The 20,103-nt window shown below is 44.4% G+C and overlaps 2 protein-coding genes across 2 annotated transcripts in view; both read right to left on the reverse strand.

Moving 5' to 3' along the window:
• npdc1b (neural proliferation, differentiation and control, 1b) overlaps window positions 1-17,182 on the reverse strand; it is a 28,553-nt gene extending 11,371 nt beyond the window's left edge. The window contains exons 1-2 of the mRNA XM_076270565.1: window positions 16,859-17,182; window positions 499-651 (exon numbers count right to left, since the gene is read on the reverse strand). Of these exons, the coding sequence (XP_076126680.1) occupies window positions 499-651; window positions 16,859-16,958 (253 nt within the window). The 5' untranslated portion in view covers window positions 16,959-17,182. The remainder of the gene's footprint in view (window positions 1-498; window positions 652-16,858) is intronic.
• Window positions 17,183-17,623: 441 nt separating this feature from the next.
• Window positions 17,624-20,103, reverse strand: part of niban2b (niban apoptosis regulator 2b) — a 30,621-nt gene continuing 28,141 nt past the window's right edge. Inside the window, exon 14 of the mRNA XM_076269613.1 lies at window positions 17,624-19,895. Coding sequence (XP_076125728.1) covers window positions 18,940-19,895 — 956 coding nt within the window. The 3' untranslated portion in view covers window positions 17,624-18,939. The remainder of the gene's footprint in view (window positions 19,896-20,103) is intronic.

Raw genomic sequence — 20,103 nt, forward strand, 5'->3', positions numbered from 1 at the left:
GTATAAACTGCCCATCGGAGAATGCAGGTATAGACGAGATCAGCTCCCCTAAGGGGTGCAGGATGTGTCCCCACTGTGAGCAAGGAGCAGCAGTACACTGACACGCAAGTGAAGCCAATACACTTCCTGCTCGGGAGTCCAGTCGGGAGCCGAGGCCTCCATACCTCGTGGGAGATGCTTGTGTAACGAGTGCGTATTGTGCATGTGTGTGTGCATGTCTAAGAATAACCTCATCATATATATTTCATGGTGGTTGAATTTTCATCTAAAAATCACAAAAGGAAAAGAAAATGGTAAAGACTGAGAAACAGGCAGATATGCAGGGTGAGAGAGAGAGAGAGATAGAGAGCGAGAAAGAGAGAGGAGAGAGAGAAGAGAGAGAGAGATAGAGAGAGAGATAGAGAGAGAGAGAGGACAGAGAGAGAGAAAAGAGAGAGGGAGAGAGAGGGGGGAATAGGGACAAAGAGAGAGAACAAAAGAGAAGGGGGGGGTACTTACTGAGGTGCTGGTGTGGCTTCTGTTGCCTCCTCACCACACATCTGCCCTTCTTCTCTACCAGCGGGGCCAGACAGGGCCCACAGCGCGAGAAGCCCGGCTGGCAGAAGTGCCGTCCCTCGCGGGCACAGTCCAGACTGCGGGGACATGGTCCTTCTGCAGAGACACAAGGGGGAGGGGAGGGGGCACAGACAGAGCTGTCAGACTGACTTCTGCCTATATTGACCTCTACGGCGACAGGAATGGGCGAAACAGACAGGACTTTAAACCGAGCTGACGCGGGACTTTAACTGCACCCCTGAGGATGTGAAGACAGTGTCCGAGATGCCGCAGGAACGCCAAAGGCACATCAGACTCATACTCTTTACACGCACCAGCAACTCTGTCTGACAAAATATCAGCTTGCTGTCTGATTTGTGAAGGGATCTGCTCATTGAGTACACCATTGGGATTTAGAAAGGGAAAGTATTGTTGAATTAGTTATTAGATCTGGTAGAGCGCCCAAGCTTAGCTGGGATAGACCCACACATCAAAGTGCTCAATCAAAGTGTAAATAAATGGTTGTTTTCTTAGAGACCTCTACTGAGATCCACAGGATAAATAAAACCCTGTGATTGAGTATTTTTTATAAATATAAATACATATCTTTTTAGTCTATTAGTCACAGAAGCTTTACATCTGACATGAGATCCGACGCTGCTCAAAATCAACAACAACATGACAGGGGAATGAGTCACTGCTTGCGCATTGAAGAGGGAAAACGGCAGAAAGAGGAAGCCGCGGGCTGGATTAGCCTATTTGACACGGACCGCCATGGCACACAACTCCAGCCCAACAGAGAAGAGACAGAGACACATGAGAGAGAAGAAAAGACAGACGATAAGATGCGTACACCGTGAGCTCATTCCCTGGGTCTGAGTGGCCATGTGCGTACGTACAAGCACTGCCCCTGGGGTCAGGCCCTCCGCTGGAGCCCATTAGGAGAAAAGGCCAATGGAGACAGCAGACGAATGGCATCCCAGCATCCCAGAAACAGAGAGCAGAGAAGCTATGCGTCTGGAAAGGGATCAGCACTCTTCTTCAGAGACTTTTTTCACCCCTCACACTCTGGTTCTCACTCTCTTTCACACGTACTGTACACACACATCTGACTCCCACCCCCCACCCCGACATGATACACACACACTTGTTTCTCATTCACACTTTCAGCTGCGTTTCTTTCTGCGTCTTTCTTTCTCACTCTGTTCATTTTTAATTGCCATTCTTTATTTACCCCTGGTCTGTTTCTACAAGAGTAGCCTGTAGCACGGTCCGTTCACTGCAGAGAGGTTCCACAGCATGACTACTGCTCTGCAGGGCTAAGTGAATAAGAGTCAGGGAGGGTTGCTATATTTATAGGCTCATTCTCTCAGATGAAGCCATGAAGGGTTTCAGTTTCCCTCTCTCCCCCTGTGACGCTGGACAATGATCCGACATGAACAGCGAGAGCCCAGGGGTCTCTGTCTGGTCACTCGTCCGCAGCTCAGCAGGTACTGTAATAATAATATAATAATAATAATAATAAGCTTTATTTGTATAGCACCTTTCATACACAGAATGCAGCTCAAAGTGCTTTACATTTGAAGCATGTAACAAAATAATAGTCAGTCAGTCATTATCAATCACATTTCTTCATTGCTGGGGCCGTTTATGATCCACTCAGCAACATATCAAAAATATAGAAAATGACATGTCATAAGACTGGCAGCCTTAACCCTCTTACCCCCCACAAGCACGCCATATGGCAACTGTGGCAAGGAAAAACTCCCATATTCCAGGAAGAAACCTTGAGCAGAACCTGACTTAATAGGGGGAGCCCATCTGCTTCTGGCTGGCTGCGCCCTCCAATAGCAGCAGATGTAGAATAATCTGAAAAAGTAGTCTACAGGATAAGACGAGTTAACTAAAAGCTTTCCTGTACAGGTATGTTTTCAGATCTTTTTTAAAAATATTTACTGAACTCGCCTGCTTGATGTACAGAGGCAGGGAGTTCCATAGTTTGGGGGCATAATGGATAAAAGCAGCTTCTCCACTTTGTTTGTGGAGCACTTTGGGTACGATTAAAAGATTAGAATTGGATGATCTAAGTTTCCTTTGTGGTTGATAAGATATTAAAAGCTCAGAGATATATGAAGGTGCTGTGCCATTCAGAGCTTTGTAAGTAATTAACATAACCTTAAAATCAATTCTATAGGAAATAGGGAGCCAGTGCAGTTCAGCCAACACAGGGGTGATGTGTTCTCTCTTCTTAGTCTTAGTTAAAAGTCTAGCCGCAGAGTTCTGTATGAGTGCCAATTTCTTTAGATGTTTTTTGGGAAGACCAGTGAAAAGTGCATTGCAGTAGTCTAACCTGCTAGTGATAAAGGCGTGAATTAGTTTTTCTGCATCTTGTTGAGTTAAAAAGGGCCGCACTTTGGCAATGTTTCTCAAGTGGAAATAGGCTGTTTGAGTAACTTTACTGATATGGGGCTTAAAACTTAACTCTGCATCTAAGATGACACCGAGGCTTGTTACTTTTGGTTTGACCTGGTGTGCCAAGTTCCCCAGATTACTAAGAACAATATCTCGCTTTAGTTTTGGTCCCACCAAAAGTACCTCTGTTTTGTCATCATTTAGTTTCAGAAAATTTTTGCTCATCCACTGATTAATGGAGGTTAGGCATGCAGTGAGGGAGCAAAGGCCATCTGGGTTAGTTGGCTCCACAGAAATATACAATTGGGTATCATCTGCGTAGCTATGGAAGTTTACATTATGCTGACTTATGACATTTCCCAATGGAAGCATATATAGGGAAAATAGCAGGGGACCAAGGCAGCTCCCCTGGGCCACACCAAAAGGCAAGTCATGTTTTTCAGATACATGATCTCCTAGACTGATATAAAAATCTCTGCCAGTAATGTAGGTTTGAAACCAGTTTAGAGCATTATCAGAGAGACCCACCCACTTCGCAAGGCGGTGAATTAGGATGCTATGATCAATGGTGTCAAATGCCGCACTCAAATCCAGAAGAATAAGGATTGAGACTTTGTTTGAGTCAGTAGCCAGTCTAAGATCATTGACTATTTTTACTAGAGCCGTTTCTGTGCTGTGATTTGATCTAAAACCTGATTGGAATTTTTCAAGGATACTGTTTTCGTTGAGGAAGGTATTTAACTGATTACAAACAACTTTTTCAAGTACTTTGCTCAGGAACGGTAGATTTGATATAGGCCTGTAGTTGCTCAGATTGGTATGGTCAAGATTTGACTTTTTAAGTAAAGGTTTCACAACAGCGGTTTTAAAAGCAGTTGGAAATATACCTGTTTCTAATGAGGTATTTATTACCTTGAGAATAAAGGGAGCTAAGCTATCATATAGTTTTTTGAGGAATCTAGTAGGGATTGGATCTAAAACACATGTTGAGGAGCCGGTTTGAGTTATAATTTTACCAAGCTCAGATTGAGTAATAGTGCTAAAGGACCTTAATTTTGGGGGGCTGTTTTTGGGTGTACTATCAAACATATTACTTGTATTACCAATAGCCTCCCTTATAGAAATTACTTTGTTTTCGAAGAAGTCTGCAAATTCTTCGCATCTTAGAGAGGATGCCTGACTGAGTGTATCAAAAGGTGTTTGATGCAATAGCCTATCAATGGTAGAGAACAACACCCTAGAGTTTCCACTGTTTTCAGCAATTACCTTAGAGAAGTGGTTCCTTCTCTCATTCCGAATAGCTCTATTATAATTTGCTATTTTTTCTTTTAGAATGGCACGGTGAACCTGTAACTTAGTTTTTCTCCATGTTCTCTGTAGGTGTGCACACATGCAGGACGTGAGCGTGTCTGAGTGTGTGATCTCACTGTGTGTGTGTGTGTGTGTGTGCGTGTGTGTGTCTGTTGTGTGCTATCAACACGAACAACAGACTGCAGCTTTAATGACGGCACAAAACAAGCTGCACAGCCCCCCCCCCCCCCCCCTGCAACATATAGCATTGTATGTGCTGTCACTGACTGCTGCAGGCAGAGCTCCTGCTAGTCTGCAAACAGAGCAGGAGAGATGGAACAGCTGGAGCCGCTATTGCTGCTGCAGTATCAGTGTCCAGTGACCGTCCATACACAAGACAATCCCACTGCATTACAGGACTACCATAAAATAAACTAACAACATCCCTTAAATATCATAATAATTACAACTCAGGAATATTGTAAAGGTGATTCATTTCATGCAATCATATTAAAGTGCAGGTGTTTTTCAAATGATTGGACACTTCACTAACACAGTCACTGCATGGTCTAAAATTGTGAATGGAAGTATATTGTCAAAGAATTGTAAGTAATTAGCATTACCTACAGCATAAGGCCAATCCACCTGTCCTGCCACTCCTACAGTCTCAAGCAGGTAACTGGACCTGGCCTGACCGATTCAGATGTGCTGTGACTGAGAGATGAGCACTCTCTGGAGCCTAGCGGGGAGGTGAGGTCTGCAGGGCAGGAGGGAGAGATGGGGCCCACTCCAGCGCTAACGCTAAGGAGCTCGGAGTAGTTGTTTGCACAGCCACGGAATGGGTGCCAAGCCTCTGTAGGCACTCAATGGGCCGGGGGAAACGGGGAGCAATTAACGTTAGTGCGCGGGAATCGATTGCAGCATTAACCCGTTTTTTTCCGCTGCGGGTCCACCGCGCTCCAGAAAAAAAAAAAAAAAAACCTTGGCTGCAGTTTCCATAACAACGGCCATGGCAACGGAGACTGTGTGACATCATCAGGTGTGAGTCACTGTGAATGCTGGAGCAACAGAGTGCAGAGAAAGGAAGGAAGGGGGGGGGGGGCATGTCTCAGGACAACAGTGGCAATGAGAGCAATGAGGGGAACTGTTGAGGGAAAATGAATGGAGATAAAAGGGGTCTTTTGTGAGGTAGAAATAGATGGAAAATGACCTGCAACTGCAAACCCCTGCACCCTGCAGCACAAGCTAAGCAAACACTTCACCTTACAGTTAGGTGGCACACACAAAACAACCTGTTACTGCAGCCTGCCAACATTCAGATGTATTGTGCATAATACATAATACACAAACAGTGTGTTTTCAATGCAACAGCCCTAATTTGATTGAACACAGAAGCACCTTGGACTTCTGTGCCATGGATCAATATGTGCACAATACATGTGTTTAATGCAACATTTCATTGTGCATTACTTTGAGTTTCCATCCTCATCTGCTAGACAGCACATTCTTCTGCTGCTGAGGAACTGAGGGGGCTTTGCTGTATGCTGAGTGATGCATTGCTGCTGAATGCGGTGGAGTAAACACCCTCCTGTCTCTTTCTCCCTTTCTCTCTCCCTTGCTCTCTCTCTCTCTTTCCTTGTAAGTCACACAGGGTGCAGGGGATGGGGGAAACACAGAGAAAGACCGGCTCTTTACGACCTTCAGCCTAACTGTTGAAAGTTGTCTATGAATTGCACCAACACACAGCAATAAATGTCTTCTCCACCAAATGACTTTGAAATGAACAGAACTGTGAAACGGAACCCTGAAACGGAACCCGTCCCATCCCTCTCCTCCTCTCTTGCATTGTTCTCCCGAGAGGTGGACGATGGCTAGCAGATGTCCGTCATGATCTGATTAGCCCAGTGAAACAGTCTCCGCCACCCAGACCCCTCGCTGGAAGCCCTGCAGCAGAGGCGTCTAATTTGCCTGTCATTAGGATTTAAATGCCAAATCATTAGGATGGACTGTTGTCCTCCCTACCAATAAGGGGCTGATTAGAACCTAAAGCTTGGAGGAAGTGATCAGCCTATAAAAGATTAGTTAATGACTCCTACATTCAAGAACAATTGACAACAAACAAAGTGGACACAACAAATCGTGGAGAGATTAGGAAACATTCACGCCCGTCTCTTCCAATTCCAAATGACCAAGCAGATGAGTGTCTTCTGCCAGATGGATCCATGTTGACCGTTGGTGCTGGCGGATTGGAGTTGAAGGGGAATAGATCCGTGATAATCCTTATTTGGAGGACCACAGCCTCTAATTCTCCATGACACACACACACACACACACACACACACACACACACACACACACACACACACACACACACACACACACACACAAACACACACACAAACACACACACAGACAGACACACACACAAGCAGATACTCCCTGGAACCAGGCATAGACTTTGCAGTGCCTCTTTATAGCACCAACAGTTAAACAAACAAACAAACAAACAAATAAATAAATAAACAAACAGACCCTCACAACCAAACACTAGGCTTCAGGATGGCCAAACCATTCAGCACAGGATGGGCATTCCCACTGACAAACACTCATTGAGAACAAAGAAACCTTTTACGTTTCACTTAGCCATATCCCCCAGTAGAGGGACACAGAACATTAAAACACTGACAGAACCCTCTTCATTCATATTGTCCAATCATGTGATATGGCTATTGCTCCATATTCAAGTCAAGTATTTGTGGTCACAGAGAGTGCAACCTGCTTCCAGCGTATATAGTATATAATGTATACTCTTTTGATCCCGTGAGGGAAATTTGGTCTCTGCATTTATCCCAATCTGTGAATTAGTGAAACACACGCAGCACACAGTGTACACACAGTGAGGTGAAGCACACTAACCCGGAGCAGTGAGCTGCCTGCTACAGTGGCACTCGGGAAGCAGTGAGGGGTTAGGTGCCTTGCTCAAGGGCACTTCAGCCGTGGATGTGGGCATGGGAGAGCAGTGCCCACGGCTGCCCCCTATATGTTATATGTATGCTCTTTAGTATACAAGCCAAGCACACAGACCACAAGTACAGTGGATGTGATGAAGTGTACATCATAGCGGTATCAGCACTCTCTTGTCAATCTGCCAATTACTTTTCATTAACTTTAACAATTTCTTATCACAATACCAGTTACCAAAGAGATCAAACAAATTGAGATAACATCCATTTTACCAAACCCCTGCTTGTTCAAAGAAAATAGAATTCATGATATTACGCTCACGTACACCGTTCTCATCTGGTTTCTGATCTCTTTCCTGAAATCATCAAAGTGCCCCGGCGCTCAGGAGAGCCACTTCATGTAGAAATTAGACATAATTCAGAGAATGTGCCCCATAGCATGCACACAGCGCTCTATTAAGCTCTAATGCTTTCACTGCAAATAAACAAATGGCAAATACTGCTGTCAAATTAGCTGGAAACTACCACAAAGGCCCTTTTTAATTTTTATCAAGGTCTCTGGTGAACCTTCTGATAACCACCTGCATACTTTCAGAACTGTAGATGGCAAAAGGGAATGACAAAAGCCATTAGTTGATAAATGGAATTGCTAAATATTTGATACATAATGGAATTGCTAAATATTTGATTAAATGGACAAAAATGGGTGAGGTCTGAGTCATGGTATGGCAGCACAGTCAATAATTGCAAAAAGAGACATTTAGAAAAAGATGGAAGATGATGATATATAATATGTGTTGCAACTGAAATGTCACAATATATTGTTAGCATAACCCCCCCCCCCCCCCATTAAACAAAACAAAAGCAAAAACAAACAAATCAGCTTTAATGACTTTTATACTGCCTCTCTCACCACACACACACACATTCAGAACAAATGTTCTGTTCCCATACGCTGTCCAATAAGGGCTAGTACTTTCTTGCTTCTTTCTGTGGCTACAACACATCACCTTACGAGAATGACTCAGTCCAGTGAGCTCTTCCTGTTGCGGAGAAAAAGTGGAAGTTCTAATAATATATTTCGTTCCATAAATAGCTGGCCGTTTCAGCCGGAGCTGTCATAAAAATACACCGATCAGTGAGAGGAATTTAGCTCCACTCCAGTTGAGGCTTGTCATGTCCAGCGTCCCAGATCGGCAGTGATGGCTTGTCTGGGCCAGGAAGCATCAACAGCATCCAGTTTGTTTCCTGTCTATGTGCCGCAGCTAGAGAGAGCATCTTCAGTCTCGTTGAGAGGTTATATAAATTTGTTAACTTTCATCGAAGAGGAAAATAATGCTAATTAAAGTGGGCTGTGCTGTTCATAAATAATTATCTTTAAGCATTACAGGATGGCAAACATTTAAAGCGCGTATTTGAAATTGAAGTTCTTTAGTTATTACGTCCATTATAAGCACACTGCTGGACAATATGAGAGAACTGGCCGTGTGATTACAATGAGAGTTTACTCATGAATCGAATCAAGTTAATTCAACAGGCACAAGAACACTCTCCTGAGTACAAGTACGGCATCTTGTCTGATAATCTTTTGTCCACAACTTACTGTGCAGCAGTCTTGGACATTTGGTGATAAACAAAGGTGTGTTGCCAGACGTTGGGAGAGAGGCCTTGCGTAACGAGTTTGAGTTCAACTGGGCTTTTACTGCGAGAGTTGGTTTAAGTTGAGTAAATAAATTTCACCTTTACAAACGCATTACCCAGAGACGACATTGGAGTGCTTTATGTCCACGGACACTGAGCCCATTGCCCATCTTCCATTTAAATCAGTCGGGCCTGCTTTTGTCATTGTACTCTCGTCTATGGTTCTCATCATGAGATCCTGCACCTTTGTCCGGCCACTGTCTGCACTCTGCACAAACAAATGTGATAATAGGCACCATGAAAGAGGTCCTTCATAGACCGTCCCAAAAGGACCAAGAGCACGGGCACAGTGATGGATCCGTGCGACTGCATGCAAGAGCACTGTTTGCTGAGAAGCTTCCCGAATCGCACAGCACCGAATGGCTTACGGAAAGACAAATATCCACTATCCAGGAGAGTTTAGTCAAATGAATGAACCATCGGCATTACGGTTCACTGAGAGAAAAGCAGCTTGGAAAACAATCTCCTTTCTGGTTACCTAAGAGAGGACAGGCATGAGAGAGTAGAGGTCGAGTTTGATGGACACACACATCTCCCCAGAGACCTGGATGAGAGAGGAAGCCTGTGGATGTGACCAGCACACTGGCCTGCACCACAAAGGATGCTGCTTATGAACAACTCTTAAAAAGCCTGGCCCCAGCCGTGGCGTGATTGGTTGGGGCACGTGGACCATACGCTGGCGACCCTGTGGTGCTTTCTGGATCCCACCCCGGCTCTCTCTCCCACTCGCTTCCTGTCTTTTCAACTACCCTATTTGATTAAAGGCATAAAAAAGCCCATAAACCAGATGGGAGGGGCAGATTGGAGTGACCTTACAGAGATTGACGGCAACATTGTTTTCCTATCCGTCCTATCCTCCTAATGCTGTCAAACAGAGTGAAGCAGGTTGGTGTGACGTGGATGGACAACAATGCAGGCAAAAGCATAGGGATGCTGGAGACTAGCGTGGTACTGTACAGCCAGGAAGCCCTGCCAGCTGGTTGAGTGATCTCAGTGAGTGGAACATCCCTGCTTGAGGTGACAGGTGCTGTCCTAGGCACACACCGGACAGATGGGCACACGCCGTCGAACTCGGTCAAGGCACGAGATTACGGCTGGAGCCCTGCTGGTTGGGCTTATTGCCTGAAAACACTAGGGTGAAGGCTTTACCCTTCTCTCTCTCTCTCTCTCTCTCTCTGGTGCTGGTGTAGAGATGAGATGTCACGGAAGATCTGGCCAAACACAAATGAAGACACACACACACACACACACACACACAGGAGAGGGGATAGCATGTGCTCCCAATTGTGCACACAGTGTTGTGCACACTACCCTTCAGCATGCAAATTTAGGTCTCTCTCAGGCACTTGGGTGGAGCAGCCAGCCGCCCACACACTGAACATGGACCCTCTCCCCTGCCACTGAGAAAGACTCGAGATTGGGCGTGCGAGAAACACTGCGAAAGTGTGAGCACAAAATGTAAAACTGTGTGTGTGTGTGTGTGTGTGTGTGTATGGGGTGGGGTGGTGGGGGGTTGCAATTGGGCTGACTTGCACTCACACACAATATTTCAGCTCCAACAGCACTGATTTGGCTGTATGCTGATTCGCCCATATTTCTGTGCTGCAGAATAAGACATGCTGATTTGGACTGACCCATCATAACCCACACACACAGCACAGCATTGTCTCATCTGACATGGGAAATAGGTTCGCCTATCTAACACCACACTGTACATATTCTCTGTAATAATATATGTTGCATATAACTTGCAGTACGTACCCCAGACAATGAACTGTGCGCCCCCAGTTTCCCCTATCTGACCCCTTCCTCTTCAATAAGCACAGAGAGTCCCTCTCCGCGCCGCTGATGATGCCGAATCTCCCAGCATGACTGTGACCTGGACCCCTGCCCTTGGCTGTGGAGGGAGTCTGCGGAGCTGGCCTGAGGCCATGCAGCCACAGCCAGAACGTGACCTCACCCAGATGGCTGCACATTCAGCAGTCTTGGCACCACGACGACATCCACATCCTCATGGACGTGGGCCGCCCGGTATGGAGCAGACACCTCCAGTGTCCCACACAACCTTGGAGGAACTCGAGTGTGTTCCAGATATCCCCCTTGGAAGAATTGGGCTTGTTCCAGACATCCACTACACATCACTGGCGCATCAATTCACTTTCCGAGCATGCTGTCTTACGCTAACAAAAGCACTGATCAATTTGTCTTTTATTCGCCAGTTACATAACCCTTTCCTTCCTCCTACTCAGTATTTCTCACACTATTCTCCTGACAGATGACATTGTTTTCTTTTTTCCACCATGCTGTGCACTACACTTTCCAACAACAGCAAGACCAGTACTTGGCACGATTATTATTTGATTTCAAAACCCTTCCATTTTAACCGTTTTGTTCCAAGCAACAACTCTTTTCCTTCTGCCAAGCACAACACATCTTCACCTACTCTTCCAGGACGCACTTCATTTGAGATGACTCAACAATGGCTTACACATGCAGTGCAGTGCGAGGGCGTCTTATTCATTCTGGCCGAGACAAACCCCTGGCCTGATTTTACTTATTTTATTTTATTTACCTTTACAAGCACACTGTCTTTGCATTACCCTGCTAAAGCCTTGGCACCGAATACCGACCGAGTGAGCGCATGTCTAAATAAAAGCACTTCTCTGCCTCCAAACAATGGCCGCCTGGCCCGATTTCAGGAGCAGCTGCTCAACGGTCCATTTAATGACACATAAGCAGGAGCTGTTTGGCAGGGCAGCGCTGTGTAGTGTCACTGCTTTCATTCACTCAAAAAAACCCAGCAGACACTCCAACGTGGCTTTCCTTTCTTCATCTTTATTTAAGACTGGCCACAATGACACACACACACACACAGGGAATGTGAAGGGCACCTCTGTGTGTGTGTGGGCTCAGTCGACAGCGTCCAAATGGATTTATGTCAGTGGAACTATGGGGTTCTAGAGCGAGGTCTGTTGCACCTCCTCATGTCAGATTTCAACCACTTGTCTGGCTCAGAGGAGCAAGGTCTGGGAACGTTTTATTTTTATTTTTTATTTTTCAAACAAAAACAAAAAACCTTGGAAACACTTGGACAAAATGCTGTAAAATTCTAACTAGGACATCTCACAGCACTTCACCTGAACGCGACTTGAGAAGCGGTCATCACATTTCCAACACCCACATTCAGAAACAATTTCAGTTTCAGTTTCTGAAATAGCTGACAGTCACTCACAATGGGGAGTCTTTTCCTGATTACCCAACTGATTTCCTGGTATTCAACAGTAAAATGGAGGAAGTAATAAGATTAATAAGAACAAATAAGACATCTTGAATCTGTTCATGTAACGAAGATGTCGCTGAAAATCTGCTGCTAAAATGGGTACATTGTCATCTTCCTATTACCTAATTACACACGATTTTAGCTAAAAGAAAAGTATGCAACGCAGTGGCACAAAAACAGTCATGAATAACAACCCAAACCTTTCAAAGTCTGTAAAAACAAACCCCATAATGAGCATGTTATCCAAAGCATCAAGATAGCAACTATTTGCAGGCACTAAATGCAGGTTCTTTGGATAACAAAAACAAATGATGATGCTATGATCATGATTGGCTTTAATGGAGTGTGTAAATCTGAAGTGGTGGGCACACTACTGAGTCTGAACAATAACAGAGACAGAGTGAAGACAATGAACCAACCCAGGCCATAACTGCTGCAACATTGCAAATTCTTTGTGGATAAAAGCAGAAGACTAGCACAACTATGATTTCTGCTGACACGGCAGGGTGGCTGTTTTGGTTGGAATGACTGTATCCAGGGGAAGGACGCTCATAAAGGTGAAGAATGTAGATAAACTACATCACTCAAATTCATGAAAGTAGAACAATTCTTGCAAGATTTTTTCCCCTTGTCATCCCAAAAGGTCTAAGATGATGATGGATGATTTAAGGCTCTGCACATCGCTGAAAACCATCGTTCTATTTCCTCCAATTTAAAGACCTGAAGTGAAAGGTTGCTTCAAAGCACAGCAGGAGAGTAGAGAAATGAGTTGGCACATAAGGACACTGGCCTGTCCTGAGATAAACTGTGAGCCTGGTTACCCTAGTCAGCCTTGCCCGGCTCTGTGTGCGCGCACACACACACACACACACACACACACACACACACATACACACAGAGACTCGGACTTCAACGGCGTCGCCCACTGATTACCATCACTGCCCTCACCGCCACACACGTAATCCCTGTTTGCGGCTTTTCCATGGAAAGGAAAATGAAAAGAGCCTTATCTGGGGTGGGTGTTGAGGGGGGGTAAAGGCGGGTGGCTCCAGAACACTGATAAGAAGTGTGATTAGAACGAGTCCAATTTCCGGACCGAGGCAGGGCTCTGTTGAGGCTCTCACTTTGCCCACTCGAGCTGCAGTGAGGAGCATTAGAGGAAATGAGTCCTTATTTTAGAGACACATTTGGCACAGTCTTTATCTGGTCAAAACAAACCCCAGGTGGATCCCGTTACCTGATATCTGATATGATTTACATAACAATGTCATATGATACACTTGGCCTATATTTACAAATTGGAGGGCTGTAGAGTTAGCCTGACGTTGTCATACTCAAATTCTAGTCAGAATATGAGTCTGATACTTCTCTATTGGGACTAGGGATGTAACGGTATGAAAATTTAACCTCCCGGTTACAGTAACCAAAATTATCATGGTTTTCAGTATTATCGCAGTATTTTTAAAAATATGTTCAGAAAGCACTAATGGGCCTACACAAGCTGAAATAGTTTCAAAAAGTGTCCCGTTCACTTTTAAATTGGTCATGTGCTATATGCTTATAGCTTAACTTACCCTACCATGACTTGCAGTTTGCTATTTCTGTTATTTGGATCCAATGAGTGAGACCAAAGTAAATGTTCGAAATAAAACTTTAGGCTACTGTATTCTCCTGATGATATGAGAGGAATGGGTTTAATGTGGACTCGAACATAGAAAGACGCAGAGTGGCTACATGATCCAAGTTTTGCGGTGAAAATGTTCCACCTTTTAAAATCAGGTGTAGCCTAATCTGAATCCCAGTTAAAACCATCAATAAGACAACAGAATCAGTAGGGTACCAGTTTTGTTTCATTGTACCAGGCCTACTGAATGTCAAAAGCAGGCTCAGATAAAGCTGAGGGATTAAACACACGGTTAAACACACGGTTTCCACACCGTGGTAATCAACCACGATAATTATGACATTTGAAATGAAAACGGTAATTGTTATCGTCAACATTTTTATCGCGGTTTACCATTATACCGGTAATCGTTACATCCCTAATTGGGACGTAATTATGGGGCGTGTTTCAACCGATACAAGGGGGGGGGGGGACTTACTCAATTGGATAGACCTAACCAATCAGAGCAACGAAATAGCTTACCGTGAGGTGTAGGAAGAACACACAAACCATCCTTCTTCTCCACAAATACCTTAACATTGTTTTCTGGTCTTTTGTAAAAGTTATTGTGCCGTCAATATCTCCTACAACACTCGTTAGCGAAATCTAAGAGATATGTAGCAGGGTAGGCTAGTAGGAAAAACTGATATTTCCCCTCCGTTTTTAAAAATAATTCCGTTGAACACAGATATGCTACAAACATGTTATAAACAGCTACGAACTCAAAAACTCAAACGAACGAGGGAACAACATGTCACAATGCAACACGCTGTTTTCCCTTGATGAAAGTGAAACCATGAGTTTTCCCACATATCAACTTTGGCCAAATTTTTCAGAAATAATCGTTTTCAGTGATAAAACCTCATTGAAATAATATGCATTTTCCATATGGGGTCTTAAAAGCCATCTGTCTCCTTCTAGCCACAGCGTTTTTGTTGCAAACAAAATCAACCTAAGCGTGCTCAGATGACGTGATAGACGAGGCGCTGTTGCTCACCTGTCCATCATCGTAAAGCCCGATTTGATTGGTCCGAACAGCTCTGGTTCGAGCAGCTCTGGGTCGAGCATAGTTGCTCCACAACGGAGTAATGCCAGACCGAACTTCCCGACCTCAAATGTTGTGGGCGGGGCTAAGTTCGGCTGGCACCCAGGCTACTGTAGAGTACTTAAAAATCCCCAACACACACACACACCAAGCTATCAAGACCCCAAGTCACCCCAACCCTCACCCGTATGCACTCACACAAGGACACAAATCAACACACACACACACACCTCAAACAGTGTGTCAGTCTAACCAGTGTAGCTGTACGCATGACGCACTGATACCCTTGCCATAAAGACATGGAACATGACTTCCTCTCCCCAAAGCACTACAGTGGTTCCAATACCCCGATACACCACCTACTGTACTGTAGTTGAGAAGTGGGGAGCTGGGGCTCACATCAGTCTGACATTCAGCGTGTCCTTTATCTTTAGCCAGAGCCAGACTGCGCTATGCTACGCAGCACTCTGAGCCTGGACAGGGAAAACGTGTCAGGGGGCCTATACTCCACTCTCTTCATGCCTGCTGCCTGTTACCATGACACCAGTGCCAAGATAAGATGTCCATATGCAATATGTTCCCAGGAGATCTTCTTCAAGATGGAAGGGAGTGAGTGTGTGTCTATTGGTGTTTGTGAGAGAGAGCAAGCAAGAGTTGGAAGACAGAACAGAAGAGAGAAAGACAGAGAGAGAGAGAGACAGAGAAAGAGAGAGATGCCAAGTGATAGGGACACAAAGAAGTGACAAATGAGCAAGACTAAAAAAAAGAAGAAAAGTGTCTCCTCACTTAGTAACCGACTTGGTAACCACACCCTTAACCAACACCTCAGAACAAAATCACAAATAGCCAAGGTTACATGAATAAAATATATACTGTATATAGAGAGAACAAAGTTGAGAAAGAGAGAACATGACTGGAATTCTAAGAAATTATGAGGGAATTCATATTATTTAATATGCTGAAGTACTATGTAAAATATATCCATCTTTTAATTGTAATAAAAGAACAGCTCTCACTAAAGCAAACCTTTGCCAAGCTGCTGTGGAGCTGAGAACACATGACCAAATGAGGGAATGAGACAGTGCTCTATCCCTACAGTGGCCACGGAGGGGGCTCACATCTACTGCTGACGGGTCCAAGTGGGTCCCATCTCCCCGCACCTACGTCATAAGCCAAGCGGTCACCCCCACCCCACCCCAGCCAACGTGTCGCACAGACACAGTCACCAGTAGCAGCCCATTCACCTTCATTGCCCCCCACCACCACATCCTACACTTCTCCAGACCAGAGCCCATTCATACCTTACCAGATGTACTGTATATAGTATACCTTACCACATGTACTGTAATACAGTATATATAGTATGTCAGAGACTGTTGTCTGACCTGGTGTGGTCAGAGAACAAGAGAATGCTATGTAAATACCTGAAAATCAGGAGTGCAATGATTTTAATAATGAAACAAAAAAAAAATCAAGATAAGCATTACTGCACAGTTTATAATTCCATAATGACAGGAACAAGCGGGTAGCCTATATGTTTTCAATTATGTGCAATATATTTGTCATATCTAACTACACAGCCTAATTTTATGTTAACCAAACTAAAAACTAGACAGAAGTATTTTTACTCCTGAATATGTAGGCCTATACATTCACATCCCCTCAGGATAACATGCTTTAAGCAATTCAGTGGGAAAAAACATTAACTCGGCGTCACGTGAGTTGAAATAATGTTTAGGTCATTTACTAACATTTAGCCTAGGTGCCAAAGTGATCGATTGGTTTATAATGCATCATCATTTCATTACAGTAATATAACGCAATCGCTAGGTTTTGTCATTTTCATGCTCCAATGAAACACCACAGAAAGTAAACAGAAACATTACACACTTTGTTCTTTTACCGAGATCACAACTGAAGAGTACAATGGAAGTGATAGCTTACTCCACGATGGACACGGATCCCCTTACCTGGCACACAAGCACTAATGGCGAGGGTCGTGATGAAAACAAGCGCGGTGAGATACGAGGCCCACGGTCGGATCTCGACCCTTCTGCTCAGCGATTGCATCCTGTGAGGCGCTCCTTATGGACGATGTGATGGACGAGGGAAGTCGGGGTTTACCATTCTCCCGTTGTCCTTGTCTGAAATACGACGCAGGAAATCACAGCTTCTGGTGCGTCAGGCTCTACAGCAGCAAGGAAAGTGCAGGTGCATTTGGCCTTTTGTTATCTGAAGAGGTAATTCGACACCGCACATTTCCCGAAGTCTCCTTCAGATGGAGACCACTGTATCCTGGGCTGCGACGGCTACGGTGGTGAAGTACCAGATGTACACTCTACTGCTGTGCTTAGCTGTCAGACATACGTAATGCAGTGTCGTCATGACGTTGGTTCAATATTGTGTGTGCGGTCCTTCATGTAAAAATGTATTTATGGCAGACCAAATTTGACAAATTAAACACATGTTCTGCTGGTACACAATAATTAAGAAAATGCTTTATGGAAATAGTTTACAGCGATAGACAAAATCCCATTTCCAAAGTGTCCAAATGGAAGTTCTAGATCTGGTCCTATTATTTTGGATATTTTTTTTTTTTGTAATGGGAGGGAAACTGTTAGTAGTGAGTTTTTTTTATTATACGTTGACCCAAAGATGAAGAGGGTTTATTATATTAAAGAAAGAAGAAAGAAGCAGCGCCCTCGTGTGTTGAAATTGAGTTTCAATTACAAATCTTTCCATTTAACTAAATCGTTAAACAATTTATTTTTTAAGGAATGCACAAAGTTTGACCTCATAAAATAAAAAGGACGCCTAAAAGATGTTACTGGTTATGATTTATTGTGAAGAATTTTCATTGAAACGAGTAAAATAATACTTAAAAGACTCTTCCAAACACACATGTAAAAAAACGAGGAAAATAAAATATGATTCGATGCCAAGTGCAGCATAATAAATAAAAAATAAACTGTGTTTCAAAATGGTCAGGGCCTTGCCATGGACGGTTACATTCCCAAAGTAGTGTTGTGAAAATGACTAGCATGAACCTAGGTAGGCATATAAAGATTCTTATGTTTTTTTTGCACATCAATATTATTTTGATAGTTTGTCATTTCAATTTGAAATAGTGATACCTGTCCTAAATAGCCATTGTCTACTTCTCAGTTCATTAATCTCCACTACAACAATAGCAAAGCACATTGTCATGGGACATACAACATATTGCAGAAAATATTCAAGAGGACTGGAGAGTCAAAAACTTGGTGAAACAGATAAAGAATAGGGAAAACAACAATACTCCATCAATTCATTAGTTAATGAAAAGCCCTCAGAAATATGGTAGGACCAGTAATATCCACTCTACCTATTCAATTTTTTATCTGCGGTAAAAAGCACCATAAGCTCAGAAGCTACTAGGTCATTAAACCCATGATTTCATATTTACAAAACACCATACTGGACTTGGAGTGAAGACATTTATGAAAACACAAATAATATAACAAACAAAGATTATTTTAACATAAATACAGTGTTTTCTGCTTGCATTCGAGCGACATTGGAGTGTTATTCACTCACCAGTTGGCATGCATGGGGTAAGTGAGTGGTTTCTACCATCGTTGTCAGTACAGTTCTTTGAACACTGGACCCATGTTGGAAGCCGGCCGTAGAGCAGGAAGTTTATAACTGATTAGGATCCCGCCCTGATGTTAATAGACACTAATTTCACAACTAAGATGCAGTTAGAGCATGGCAAAGTACACAAGAGAGAAGGACAGCAGTGGTCACAGAGAGCTTTCGCATGAAGAAGAAGCCTAGAGATGTATGGGACTTGTGACTGTAGCCAAGCCAGGCCAATGGAAATGTGTGAAGAAAATGACAACATGTGAACGGAGGAGGCCGAAATCAATAGCAAACAAGATTTCAAATGACCAACTCGAAAAACAATATTAAAAACAATATTGTGCACAATCAAATAAACAAAAATACGTTCCATCACCTTTTGCATGAAGCTGAACGAAGCAACCCTACTCAACTTACTCAACTTACAGTCTCACATCTCATTGGCTACCTCTGGATCTGTGGACCCTCCCTTCCCAGAATCCTCTTCCACAGAGTCACTGTGCTTCTCCTGCACCTGAATAGGCTGTTCCTCCTGTTTCTTTGTTACTTCAGTGGCCGGTGACTGGACACTGCTGTTTTCAGACTGACCAGCACTGGAGTCACCTGCTGACTCAGCAGGAGGTTCTGAAGTGCTCTCTGCCTCCACCTGCTGCTGAGAAGGTGTTACTATTTCCTCTTGCGTCTCGGGTTTGGAGACCGGCTCTACCTCTTTAGCTGGTGGGGCTTCAGGCTCAGATTGGGTTGGGTATGTTTCCGCTGCTTCCGTCTGGGTGGATGGTGCTGCACTCTGCTCGCCATCCTCCTCTAGAACGGCCCTCTCAATCTCCTGGATGGCGCTCTCGACGGCCAGGTCTGGCGGAGGGCTCTCCACCTCTGCAGCCTCTCTGGAGGCCTCCTTCACTGGCGCAAGGCTCTGATCTCCTTGACCGCTGGCAGCTGCGGTGTCCTCCACCTTCAGGTCATTCCCATTGGCCAGACTGGGAGCGCCACTGCTGCTCGTCCCATTGGGCACTTTGGCGGTGATTTCTGGGGTCGTCGATGCCTCGCCTCCACATCTCTGGTCCACTTCTCCCTCGGTTTCCTCGGGGATGTCCTCCACACCGGGTATCTCCAAGCACGACTCGGGCAACCCGCAGTCGTCCACCTGGATCATGGACACCACTTGCTTCATCCTGCGCCTCTTCTGTACCTCCGGGTCATCGTCCACGTCGTTGTTCTCGGCGTCCTGCTCAGCTCCGTCCCCGCCCCCCTGTTCCGTTCCGTACTCGCCGGCCCAGTCGATCTGTGGGTTCTCACTCAGAAGGTGGAGGTTGGGGTCACTGTTGGTCAGTACGATGCTGTCCCTGTACAGGTTATGCCTCCTCTGGACAGCAGCCTCCTTAACAGCTGTAGATAATAAAAACAGAGCCATTTAGACATAATTCCAGAGGAAGTGCTGCTCATACCATCAAACTGCTAAATCTAGTTGTGGCATTCAAACCAAAGTCTAATTATTTCCAAATGCCAATAATAAGCAGTTCATTTAAAATGTAACCATTTTATATAACATACATTAACATGTAACATTCATAAAATGGCATACCAAGAATATATT

This window comes from Alosa pseudoharengus, unplaced genomic scaffold (assembly GCF_046254945.1).
Source record: "Alosa pseudoharengus isolate Yale_2024_CS ecotype anadromous, Long Island Sound unplaced genomic scaffold, YU_APseudo_1.1 YU_APseudo_1.1_scf_6, whole genome shotgun sequence".
NCBI classification, from domain to species: Eukaryota; Metazoa; Chordata; class Actinopteri; order Clupeiformes; family Clupeidae; genus Alosa; species Alosa pseudoharengus.